This window comes from Thunnus albacares, chromosome 17 (assembly GCF_914725855.1).
Source record: "Thunnus albacares chromosome 17, fThuAlb1.1, whole genome shotgun sequence".
NCBI lineage: Eukaryota > Metazoa > Chordata > Actinopteri > Scombriformes > Scombridae > Thunnus > Thunnus albacares.
This window is the reverse complement of record NC_058122.1, coordinates 7601530-7614696: the sequence shown is the minus strand read 5'-3', so window position 1 is coordinate 7614696 and position 13167 is coordinate 7601530. Positions and strand designations below refer to the sequence as shown.

The window sequence follows — 13167 nt, the reverse complement described above, 5'->3', positions numbered from 1 at the left end:
CGATGAAGAAGCACCGCTGGTTACAAATTAACACATGAACCATCATGATACAGGGTAGTTTTTGCCTCAGGATTCTTTTTTGTCGCGGCAAAAAAAAAAAAAAAAAAAAAACAGCCCTCATTATACAAACAGCTCGGGTCAAAATAAGTTGTATTGATTTAAAAATAGAATAAATAGAGCTGTGAAATGTTAATGATAGGATAGAGGGTCTCTAACACACCACTACAAAGGCTGCTCTGTGGGCGTATGCGGCAGCGTGCGTCAGTGTGTGAGAGTGTGCGTGCGTGCGTGTGTGTGTGGGTGTGTGTGTATCCAGGTTGACAACGGTTGTTTCTGTTCTCTCTATAGACTAGTGTTTCAGGACTCAGTCCTTAGTCCCAGATTGCCTCAGGTAGGGTCAATTCAACACCTAAACCCACAGTGTGCATTGTTTTACTCTACTACCTGCTCTGATCTTATGAATCATCTTCTGATCTGATCTGGAACATCTTTTTAGTTGTTCAAAAAAAAAAAAATTATTGACCACTGCTTTGAATTTTGCTTTATTTTTCTACTAACTCACTGAAATGTGCACTTTTCTTGATTGTGGGGAAGGGGTTTGTTTGTTTGTTTACTAAACTACTAAATTGTATTAAGTGTGTATTTTTTTTTCCCCACCAGTTTGTTCAAAAGAGAACCTGGTCTCTTTTGTGTGGTTGGCTAGTTTTGAAGAAAAAATTATACCAATCCTTAATTTGTTCTCTTGTCGGCAAAAAAACATCAAAAAGGAGCTTTTTTTTTTTAAGCATCATTCCTTTTAAAATTGGAGGCTACGATTTCACAGCAATGTTAGCCTGGGGTGTGAGATGCTCTGAAGTCTCAAGTTAAAACGGAGAACATGGTCTCTTCCTGAATTAACCACCCTGATCCGACCCCTCCCGGGATGATTATTGAAGCATGTGCTGATCAGCTGCTGCATGCAGACATACTGTATTACTGCCCTCCTTCCCCCCCCTCCTCTTCTCCCACTTCCTCCACTCACCCAGAAAGCCTTGCTCTCTCCCTAATAACCCCGTTTTTTTTTTTTTTTTCCTGTCCCGCCCCTCCGCCTCCGCTCCGTGTATTGCAGGCGTCTGGGAGAATGCTGGGGGTTTTCTGTTCTGTTGTGTGCTTTGCTCTGTTCTGATCAGGTCCAAATACAGTGGTGTTGTGTTTTTCAGTAAGTTTGAAATGTAATTTGCATGCAGTCTCAGTGAGAGGGATTTTTTTTTTTTTTTTTTTTTTTTAGTGTCAGTATAGGCTCGCGTGGGTGTGTTTGTGTGTGTGACTTTTTTATTTCCTGTCTACCTTTCTGTTTTCTTTGGTCTGTCTCCCGAATCCATGTGAAAGAACACGAATAATTTAAGAAAAGCTGTTTTTGTCATAAATACATCTCTACTAGTGTCCTCAAACTACTGTAGGTGTTCTTTTGACATATCTGTTCATTACTTGAATCTTCCGCTCTGATGAGACAATGAGGTTTCTATATGACCTCAACTGTGTGAACATTTTGTCTTCCACTGTTTTTACCTCCCCTTCTCTCCCGTAGTCGTAATAATACAATCTAACTCATTCTCGACAGTCCAATTTCCTCTCCGTCTCACTGTTAAAGCACTTTTGTCCCACATCCAACAGCACACCACTTCCCTCTTTCCCCATACGGAAATGCAATATACTGACACATACTGTATTTCAGTTGTAAATGTGTATATATATATATATGATATATGAGTTGGGGTATACACACAGTAAATGCAAGGAAATATATAGAGGGGTCCAGAACTCTGAAACCACTTTCCAGAAAGTGATCTCAGACTTTTGGACCCCTCTATAAATATATATATATATGAAGAATTCTTAAAATTAAATGTCAGTATGTTGTATATGTGCCCCCACCCAACCCCCCCCTCATTTACACACCTTACCCCACCGTCCTCCTCAAAGGCATGTGAGTTAGCTATGTTGTGTGTGTGTGTGTGTGTGTGTGTCTCCAGGGAGGCTACCCTGCTGCTGCCGCTGCCGCCGCTGCCTATCGCTACGCCCAGCCCGCGGCCGTAACCGGAGCAACCGCCGCAGCTGCCGCCTACAGTGACAGGTGAGTTCAACCCAGGACACACATGAACAAACAGAGACACACACGTACACACACACGCACACACGCACGCACGCACGCACGCACACACACACACACACACCTCACTGTACAACAGAACATCAGAGGCTCAGCATTTATGGATGCAAGCAGATAAAGCCAGAAATACTCTTAAACATGAAAATATATTTTAGGAGAAGATAACATGCTGTGTAAAATGTACCTGACTGGCAGCATGATGCCATTAAGTGATTCTGAATTCTTAATAAATTGAATATATGAAACCATCTCAACTCTGATAGTTAATTCAAAACATTTTCTTCTTTTAAATGTGTCTTCTAGAGCAGGAGAGGAGTGCCAGTTGCATATAAAAATCCACAAACAAAAACAACTTTCTTAAAACTCAAATCATTTCTTGTGTGTTGTGTTTGTGTTGCTAGTTACGGCCGGGTGTACACTACAGATCCATACCACGCTTTAGCTCCAGCTGCTGCTGCTTACGGAGTGGGAGCCATGGTGAGAAAACTGACTCTAGCTCTACAAAACAACTAGAGTGGAATATTAGATTGTTGAATTTCTAAAGAGGGCAGTTAACGTTACATAAGTAGTCTGTTTTTTTTTTTTTTTTTTTGAGAGGACAGAAGACAAAGTAGAGGAGGAGGACTGAACAGTGTGTGCTCATGTTAAATTCTTTTTTGTGTTGGTCGTGGAGCTTATTAACTATTAAACTGAAAAGACTGAAAAAGAATAAATATATCATTTGTGGGTTTGTAGTATAACTAAATGTAGACATTTTATAGATGAACTGCAATACCAGAATGCAACATAATTCTTAAACACATTTGTATGTTGCTGTAACTTCATTATTTCCAGTATATGACTGTGTTGTCTTTCTTTTCTCTCTCAGGCCAGTTTATACCGGGCGGGATACAGTCGGTTTGCTCCTTACTAAAGCTGCAAATCACATCCAAGGAATTTCACATCGCTCCAAAACCCCTTTTTCAAGCTCTTTGTTTGACGGGAGCTCCCCTCCATTTTTTTCTGCAGGCGAACTATAGTGACAACTCATGTGTTTTGTTGTTTCTTTTTTTGGTGGCGAGAGAGGTCATTGCCACATCATCAACTCAAAACTCTGTTTCTGTACTCGTCTGTCTGTCACTGACGTGGATACAATGAAAAAACTGCCAGGAGTGTCTCCCACATCAAAAAAAAAAAAAAAAAAATGCCGGAGCCTGCTGTTTTGAACTACGGGGCACAATTTCAGGACGGTTACCTTTTTAGAAACACTATGGGACCCGGGAGGAGAGAGACTGCTGTTCCTGTGTGATCCTGCACACTACAAACCTTTTTTGAACTTACAGTATATCCACTGCCCTGTAAGACCTAATCAGACCTATATACACACACTTACATTGAGCACTCAGTATACAGTTTCCTCTCCATTTTCCTTTAGTGTTGGCCTGCACACGATGATAGAACTGCCACAGCACAGCGTTACTAGTAAGAAAAAAAAAAAAAAAAAGGTACTTATGTTTTTAAACACTACATTGACGTAAAGCCCTCCACAGCAGAGACGTCCCTATGGTTTAGCATTGTGCTGTAATAACGAAAAAAACGAATCAAACTCGGACTGCTCAATATACAAGATGTAGGAATTATTGTTGTTATTTTGTAAAGATGGCATACTGAACATTCAGCCGGAGGAGGGAACTTGGGAGCGTCTGACTGACAGAAACCACTGTTGTCTCGGTAATAACAGACTATGAACAACACGGCATGGGAAAACCCTTTGTTTTTTTTTTTTTTTTTTTTTTTTTTTTTTTTTCCTGTTTTGTTTTTTTTGGTCATTTTCCATTTCACATCTTCTCCCAAGTGTAAGAGGAAACACAAGAAAAACACAAATGTTTTTAAAAGATCATTCAAAAAAAGTGTGAAAATGACAAAGAAAAGGAAACAAGCAACTTGTTTTTTTCTGCATTACCTCAGTTTTTGTTTAATCTTATTCTGTTTTGCTGCCATTGATAAGAAGCTGCATAGAAATATATATAACGTGGACGTGTTGAAACTGTCCGTTAATTTCACACTGTCCTTATTGCTGGTCCACATATATTCCATTTCTTACTCTAATTGCAACACTAAGATGAATCAGTTTACTCATTTCATCCTTGAACTGTCCCTGTATGTCCATTTTGAGAATTCAGTGCGCCCCCCCCCCCCTAAAGCTCATCCTTGATGTTAGTCCCTTATCTGCTCATAGTGCTTCTTCCTAAGAAGGACTCACTTCTTTTTATCTCCTCGACAGTCAGACATTCCAGCTGCAGTGAATGAACGGGTCAAATGGACAAAGAACCATAAAACACAGATGAACTAGATTTAGAAAAGCGGATTTGAACTCGGAAACGCCCACATGGGAAACCAATCATCTGCCAGTCAAGCCGAATGGGAATCCCTCCTGGCCAATTGAGATATTTATGCCTACAGGCTTCTAGGCAGAGCTGCTCCGTGCATGGAAACGGTGTCTGATCTCAACTCAGCAGAACAGTAGATCCCAGCAGAACAGCCCAGATTAGAATACATTAAAACAAAGAGATCGCAGTCATGTAACGGTGTCTTGAAGTATCCTAAGATTCATTCTAGTGGGCAAAACAGCTGACAGTTTTCTATTATGTTCGTTATTTTCAGCGTGACAGGACAGCACATACACTGTCACTAGTTGGGAACTCTGCTGTCCAAGTCATTTTTGTAATTTTAAGTCCATCATGCTCTCTGGGATTGTTCGGTCTGAATACTTTTTAAAGTTCTCCTTACCGGTATGTTTGAAGGCGTCGTACAAAGACTAGCAAGCAATTTAAATCTCTGTCCTATGTATTACATCTCCATATACTCTCACTATGTTTTTATTGCTATTATTTGCCTTTTTGGTTCCAAAGATTTTTCTGAAGAAAGCACATTTTTGGTCCTGATGTATTTCTTATTTTTGTGGTTGATTTTTTTTTTTTTTTTTTGCCTTTTCTTTATGTTATATTTCTTTATTTGTGGGTTAAAGCTGTTTTGTTTCTCTTGTTTGAAACAGTACAGTGTTGCAACAGCATCCTGGGAAATGTCATTGCCACAGTGTCTACAAAAAGATAGACGTTTTTAAAGGTTGCAACAATTTGGGAATTGCGACCTACAAACAAGACGACCCTGTTAAATTGAATTCGGTCAACACACTAATTTATTGTTCTTTTTTTTTTCTTTTTTCTTTTTTTTTTTGGTTAACACATGAACACGCTGTAGTAGATGCAGTGATGTTTGCTGCAGACAAGGGAAATCAGAGCAGATGGAGTCATGAGGGATATGCAGAAAGACAGAGGTGGACAGGAGAGGATGTTTTGAATTGCCAGTAAGGCCAAATTACAGGCAAAGTTAACGTCCACACAATGTTGAAAGGGCCCTGTGGCCCAGCAGTGGCCACCTTTTGAACAATTAAACTGTGTGTGTGTGTGTGTGTGGGTGGTTAGTCGAGGGACATTGTGGTGGTGACGGTGAAGGTGAGAAGCTGAGCCATTAATCATTAGCTGACAGGATAACAACGTCCCCCGCTGTCTTGTTTATTTTCAGGGGGTACAGTGCGCTCAGGGCGGAGCGGACAGTGTGAGGAGGGGTAATAATGTTTTGTATGATTGTGAAAAGTGTGTGCAGTAGGTCCAATGAGTATTTTTGACGAGCATTACCTCTTTTTTTTGTCTTATTAATTCCTTACAAGTATTATCAGAAGTGTTGCTATGCATGCTTATGTGAGAGAGAGAGAGAGAGAAAGAGAGAGGAAGGGTGTCAGAGAATCTTTTCATTTGTGCATGAATTCAAATCATAGTGCTGGAGAGGGAAGATTGGGTGGAGGATGGGAGAGTGTTTATGTAGCAGGAGGAGGTAGAGAGAACTTTGGTGGAGAGGGTTATGTGATGCGAAGTGACACGAGTGGCGAGGAATCTCAGTAAAGGTCCAGGAGAAAGTGTCTGGGTGGGGAGGGGAGAAGCAAGCGGACGCAGCCGATTTCGGTCCGCTTCAATTATCTGGGTTATCTCTGCTCTGTGCCTCTGTGGTCGTCGTGGTAATCACCAGTCATATCAGATGTGTTAAGTTTAATTTGGTATGTCTGACCCCCTGTGGTTTTCTTTGATAATGAAAGTAAAACTCATAAAGTGATAGCATTGACGACCAATCCAATGACAATTTGGCCTTAAGCTGTTCTGTGGGGGAAAAAAAAGAAGTTTCTCCACAGAGATGAGGCTGCTGTTTAGGCACAAAAAACATCATCAACCTGGCAGTGGTCACCTGCTTCCAGCCTGGTACAGAGTATAATGAACCTGCCCACAGAGATGCTCCTTCAGCAACATCTCCACCTCACTCATCCAGTTGGCAAAAGCTTGCGTGGAGACGGCGTAATCGTTACCGAGCAGCGACTGTGGTGCAGCTGCAGCGAATGCTGCGGGCTGCTTTGGCTTGTTTTGTCTCTAATTGGAGTATTTTGAAAGCTGCAAAAAACTAAAACTAAAACCACAGAGGTGTGCTGGAATAACACAGAAGCCAAAGTTTTATCCTCAGCTGTTGGCCTGTCTGAACTCTGACTCCGACTCCCTGCACTGTGCTCAAGTCAACCCAGTGGGAGTTTTTGTACAGGGATTGAATAAATGGGTTTGAATTGCATGTGGATTTTTTTTTTTTTAATGTCACATGCTCTTAAAAGCTCATTTTATCCAAGTGATTTTTTTTTTCAATAAGTGACATTGATTTTTCTCACAATGTTTTATTTTGCCATCCTTGTGTCTGCCTTGTTTATTCATTATTCATTCATTATTATTGAATGTATATAATAAATAAACTGTTTGGTTTTTACACTGGTCTTTGAATACTTATTACCTGAGTGAGGTTTCACATTGTATGAGGGCCCAGGCTCTCATACGTAATGGTGATCAAGAGGTGATAGAGCACATGCCCTGATATGTTTCTTGATTTTGTAGCTGGTAGCCATTATGTTATTTCCTTTCCATGATTGTCTCATTCTTATCGTTTTCTTTGCAGTGTTTGGCTTATGCAATCAGGAGAGAGATTGCTTTAAATAGTACAAAACCCTACACCAAAAGAAGGAGGAACTGTTTTTGATTAAAGGTGGTATGAGAGCTAAGAGGAATGTTGCAATTTTTCCCTCTCAATGGTGCATTAGCTTGTGTGAGTCAGACGATGGATAGAGGCAACATTAATACTGCTCGGCTGGGTTGCGCTGGCGTCAACTCTTGACTTTTGTTCCTCCAGATAGCTCGCGATAAACCCTTCCTACATTTGCTGCTGCCATCTCCCAACTTTCTTTTTTATTGCTGCCAAGGGGGAACAATCTGGAACAATCTTTAATTGCATCAGGAGTTAATGGCCGTAAATGGGTTGGATGTGGCGGGAAACCTCATATCCCTGCTAATTGCACTAATGCACAAGAGGCCAATTGCCAATTTAATGGGATGCTCTCTCTGAGTAATTGAAGTTGGGCTAATTGGAAGAATAGATTGAGGGCCGTCTGATAAGAGGGGATGTGTGAAGATTGCGTCCGTTGAAGTGAGGAATTGACCTTTGTGGATGGCAGAGTCACTACAGTTCTCTGTGGGAGAACAATAAGTTCACAACAGGCCATCACAAACTGAATCATCAGACTATAAATGACTGAATTTTATAAAATTCAGTTAATGTTACTTATTTTAGACTATAATACCACGGTCAATGGATGTTATATGTAAGGTACTGCTGCTACTACTGCTAAAACACTCATTTCTTTAGTCAGGCACTGGATTTCTTGAAAAAGTTTCACTTCCAATGAGTTTTTCCTCCTCCACCCAGAGCAGGTCGGTCTACCTGGTATGCCTAGACATTGCCCCCTGGTGGTGTATTTATGGTACTACCATTCTGATCTGTGTGGGGTTAATCCTCCAGTATGCAATGGGTGCCTGCAGCTATGGCACTGATTCCGGTTGAGAGAGTAATTGGCCTTTGGTGTGCCATCTGCGCAGATTGTGAGAGTGAGAAGAAGAGGTTGAGCTTAAAGAATATAACAAACAAACCCGAGCTTTTATATACAGATAAACCTTTAATTGATAACACTTTACAGCATGTGTAATAAAAAAAAAAAAAAAATCATTAGGATACGTGTTATTGAAAAGAGGCATACTTTGTTTGAAGACCTCGTATCTTTCTCTGCACAAAGAACACATCCCCTGTTTGCGCCACAGCAGAGCCCAGCGACTGTAATGTCACTTTGAATATGAAGATGTTAATCAGCGATGGCACAAGCCTCCCACAGTGCTGACAGGTCTCCTGTCGTATCCTCCTCCCGTCTTGTCTCATCTCATCTCCTCTTCCTCTCCTCTGCTCTCCTTTCATCCCTCCTCTCTACTGTTCACAGATGCCTCTGCTCTGCTCTGCTCAGTTGTTTGGCACCTTCAGAGTGACAGTTTCACGCCTCCTCCATCACCTCAGGGCTATTACATACCATCTCAGAGCAACACACAATGTGCACACCACACACCATCTTACAGACACACTTCCACTAAGCATTTATGATGTGTATTTCCCACTAGAAGAAAGCCGGACTATCTGAACCCATCCAGCCTCGATGATGAAACTCAAGCAGATGAATCATACTGCTGAGTCTTTTTTTTAAATTTCTTTCTTCTTTTTAAGAGCATTTCACATCCTACTGGCAGATTTAAAATGTCTTATAAAACTAAACAAAACATATTTACATTTGCACAAGAAAATGAAACATAAAAAAACATTTTTGTGCCAAGTACTTTAAGTACAGATTAGTGCATGAGTTGGGTCACCCTCAGCTTTGGCTTTGGTATATTCAGTGTGTGTGTATGTGTATATATGTGTGTGTGTGTGTGTGTGTGTGTGTGTATGCGTATGTGTGTGTGTGAGTAAAACACCAGACAGTAAAATCAGTGTGATATTTAATCGTGTCCATAATATTCATCGTAAGGCTCCCTGTAGTTGGTGGTCTGAGGACGAGGAATGGTGTAATCTTTGTCAGGGTCGATTTCCTGAAACACACATAGATACATAGAATCACACATTCATCATGTCAGTGCAATTAAAGCCTATGATAAACCATGCTTTCATTAACCTTACAATATGACTTAGCCATAATTGCCTCCACTAGCAAAAGGTCACAGCGTTTAATTACGGACTATGTGAAGTCAGATTGTTAATCCTAATGCTTTATTACTCACTGTCATGGAGAATCCAGACTCGTAGGGTGATCGCAGGGCTGTCTCAGTCCTCCTGCCTGGAGGGAGACACATGATACAATTAGCTAATTATCAGCTCATTATATACTGTTCATCATAAAAGCCCACAGTGAGAGCCGAGCCGACTGATAGCGGAATTCATTTTGTAACGTTGGACACACGCTCCATATTCATTTTGACTGGCAGTTATATTTCAACATAAAGAATGTCATTCTGTGAATCTGGGATTGCTGGCCAGACTCAACCATAATTACCAGGATTTATAGATTTTAGCTGTATTACTATTTGTACAGGAGGTGTAAAAAACTGCTCTACTCCTATTAGGTGACATGTCCATCATATATCCCCGCTGATTACTCTTAACTTGAGACCCCCTGTTCCCTGTTTGTTGGTACAGTTTGTCTTGTTTAGTATATGTTGTCATAATTTCCAGTCTTATAGTTTGTGTAGAGATGATTTGATAATGTGTTAGTTCACTCATGTTGTTTAAGCACATTTTTCAAAGTGCTAATTCTTAGACAAATGCAACCAATTGACATCAACCTGAGAGCCATCACTGTAGTGGTATTTACATATTATATCATTAATTAAATGACTTTAAGAATTTCTCCCATGAGGTATTATTATTATTTTTAGAGCAGCAACAATTAGTTGATCGACAGAAAATGAATCTGCAACTATTTTAAGAATCATTTTTTTTAAGAAAAAGTGCCAAAAAAAATCACTGGTTCAGCCTGGTTTGTCCCCTATCGTAGTAAACTGAATATCTTTGAACTATTGGTCGGAATAAAATGTCACCTTGCCTTCTGGGAAATTGTGAGGGGAATTTTTTCCCTATGTTATTACATTTTATAGACCAAAATGATAATTGAGGCAATAATCAGCAGATTAATTGATAATTTAAATATTCTCTATCCACCCACATTTAAACATAATTCACTCCCTTTCAATGAGGCCCCACTCAGTTTTTGGTTAATGAGGACGGCTTCTCACCTCTCCTGTTCTCGCCATCATTCTCAAAGCTTCCATTTTCTTTTCCCTCCTTCTGGCTGCCCAGTCCTGGGATATCAGCACTGGGGCTGGTCCAGCCGGCGAAGCTCAGGGGGATATCTTTGGACCTAGCCTCCCCCCTGCAGAGGAAGGCCACCTGACACAACCCGTGCCCCATCAGCAACACCCAGCCGTTGATTACCAAGGCGATGCTGATCACCGGGTCGTCCCATTGTGGCCGATGGCCCAATTCAGCGTTTCCTTTGATGAGCATTGTGATCCACACCACCCAGATGCAGGCGGAGAACAGCAGCGTGAGGCAAAGCAGCGTGGCCTGAGTGCGGCCATGCTGCCGGGCTCGCCCTGTGTAGTTGTAGCTGTATGTGAAGCAGGAGCGACACAGGAAGTGCAGGGAGAGGATCAAGCTGATAGCCAAGAGGCACATCACATAGATCTGCAGCATGACAAACTCCTCCTGGCTGTACTCACAAGGTTTCTTATCCCTGACAAGTATGAGGATCAGCCACTCTGTAGAGATGATCACCTGCACGGTGAAGAGCCCCAGGGCCACGGCTGGCTCTCCCCAGCCCCGGGCAGCTGCGAAGCCCAGCAGAGCGAGACAGCGAGCCAGCAGGCAGGAGAAGGCCAGGGAGAAGAGCACGCCGAAGAGGAAGATCCTGGTAGGGCAGGTCTGAGGGGTGAGACGGATGATGAAGGAGAAGGTGATGGCAAAGATCCCACCTGTGGCCAACAAGAACATGGACATGCAGGCCACCGTGCCTCCGATGCTGCTGCGCTGGTGCCTTGACGAGATAGAGATCCACAGGGACCAGAGCAGCAGGCCCACCAGGAGAATCATGCTGAACAGGAAGCCTGAGGAGGCCAGGGTCTCCAGGACAATGCCCCATGCTGCTTGGCGGTCACACAGGTACGTATAGACGGGGTCTAGTCCTGCCCCGCAGCCTGGCACAGCCATCCGGGGCATAACATTTGAAAAAGTAGAGGAAGTGGTTGCGGGACTGACTGTGCTGCTGTTGCTGGACTGGCATAGACAGGTGAGAGGGACGTAGAAGAGGAGGAGGAGGGGGAAAAGGGATTTGTGCCTCTCGGATGAAAAGGCCAAATTCATTTTAGTAATCCACAAGAGGATTCAGTCTTTCCTTTTATCAAGCTGTCCTTTGATATGGCGGATTTTTCTCTCCTGAAACAAACAGCACAAAACATTTCACATGTATGTTAGCCGAGCACAAGTTTTCCTAAACACATCGTATGGACTGACGGTGCAAAATAAGTAAGATGAAATGGAAGACAAGACAACATGAAGGTCACGGCGTGGAGAAGAAAAAGGGGAGAGAGGTTTGACAGCGAGAGTGAACAGAGGAGAGTGGAGGAAGCGCATAAACATGCCAGAACAAGGCAAAGAGGTGTGTGTGTGTGTGTGTGTGTGTGTGAGCGAGGGCTACAACTGGAGGAAAAAAAAAAAACTGCAACATGAAGGTGAAGTTGGGACAGAGAGCAGAGAGCTGCAGACATGAAAGGTAACTACTCCGCTGCATCAGCTCGTAAAGCTGCGGTGAAACATGGAGACAGACAGAGACACAGACACATGGGGGGGTTATTATACTGTACAGTGCAGGAGACACGCCGTGACAGATATTCACTCCTGATAGCTGACTGTCACTTCCTCCAAGCCCATAACAGAGCCTTTGTTTGAGTGTCAGAGATTCAAAGCTGACCTTTTACTGGGTTTATCGCTGGATAAATATGACCCAGGGACTCAACTTTTCCCTGACATTGGCCTTTATTTGCGGGCTATAGTTGGTCAGAAAATCATACAGTGGGAAAAAGATTTGGAAAACAATGGCCAGAAAGATTTGATCAGCTAGTTTGAATATAAGGCACTGAAAATGATTATGACCTTACTTGTTTAAAAGTGGAACCGCTATTAGCCAATTATAATAGCAGTTATTAGACAACTGATTACACAAAGTGCAGACACTATAAATTCCATAGATCTTATTCAGTATTATAAAGAAACAGCTTTACATATTTGGTGATGTCTTTATCTATGAGTTCAACTATTAAAGTGTCCCCAGCCTGACCAAACCTTAATAAAAAACACACTTACCTTTTATCCTTTGGGATGTCCCAATTCAGATTCTCCAAAAGTCTTGATTTGAAGTTTGGTTGAAAATGTTGCAACAAACTCTCTGTTGGTGCTAGGTTAGTGTTTAGCCATGTACCTCCTATCTAGAGGATGAGCTCATATCTCTGCCGGCCCAAGGTAACAGGAAGAGTGCAAGATGAGGAAAAGAGGGAAGCGGTGGAGCCTGTGAGGTCTGAAGCCACTGGGAGTCTGAAGCCACTGGCATCAACAGGTTGGGCAACAGCACAGAAACCTGCTCCCCTACTCATACTTTCCTCCCGGCCCCCTCCTGTCTCTCTCCCTCTCTCTCCCTGTGTCCCTCCCTCTGACTACAGGTGGGGCTCACACACCTGGAGGTGATGATACACATTAAAACACACACACACACACACACACACAAACACACACACACATACCCAGGGAGAGAGAGTTCACTCCTCCCTAGTTTTGAATCTAATTCCCATCAGAATTTGAATCCCATGTAAAGATAACATGCTCACGCTACCTGGAGTAACCGGAGTGTCTGTATCAAGTTTGAGAGGCTGACAGTTTTGTGAGGGAGTTAATTAAGGTGAGTCCAACTGACTCATCCCAGTCTCACCAGGATACAGAACAAGGACCAGCCGTCACCTTAGTTACTGGAA

General features: G+C 42.3%; 2 protein-coding genes across 8 annotated transcripts in view; one reads left to right on the top strand and one right to left on the bottom strand.

Moving 5' to 3' along the window:
• The window catches only part of LOC122966204 (RNA binding protein fox-1 homolog 2-like), a 41367-nt gene extending 37176 nt beyond the window's left edge, over positions 1 to 4191 (top strand). For 5 of the 7 annotated variants that reach the window (XM_044330221.1, XM_044330220.1, XM_044330218.1 and 2 more), the window contains 3 exons: positions 2013 to 2113; positions 2551 to 2626; positions 3018 to 4191. In XM_044330221.1, the coding sequence (XP_044186156.1) occupies positions 2013 to 2113; positions 2551 to 2626; positions 3018 to 3062 (222 nt within the window). In that variant the 3' untranslated portion in view covers positions 3063 to 4191. Of the gene's footprint in view, positions 1 to 348; positions 392 to 2012; positions 2114 to 2550; positions 2627 to 3017 lie in introns of those variants that run through there. The other 2 variants (XM_044330219.1, XM_044330223.1) reach the window with 2 other exon arrangements.
• Positions 4192 to 7536: 3345 nt separating this feature from the next.
• On the bottom strand, positions 7537 to 11518 carry LOC122967321 (G-protein coupled receptor family C group 5 member D; the record flags this gene model as incomplete). The annotated part of the gene is made up of 3 exons (XM_044331896.1): positions 7537 to 9180; positions 9370 to 9425; positions 10381 to 11518. Coding segments are annotated over 3 exons (1284 nt in total), but the record flags the coding sequence as incomplete, so codon positions are not given.
• Positions 11519 to 13167: the final 1649 nt, after the last annotated feature.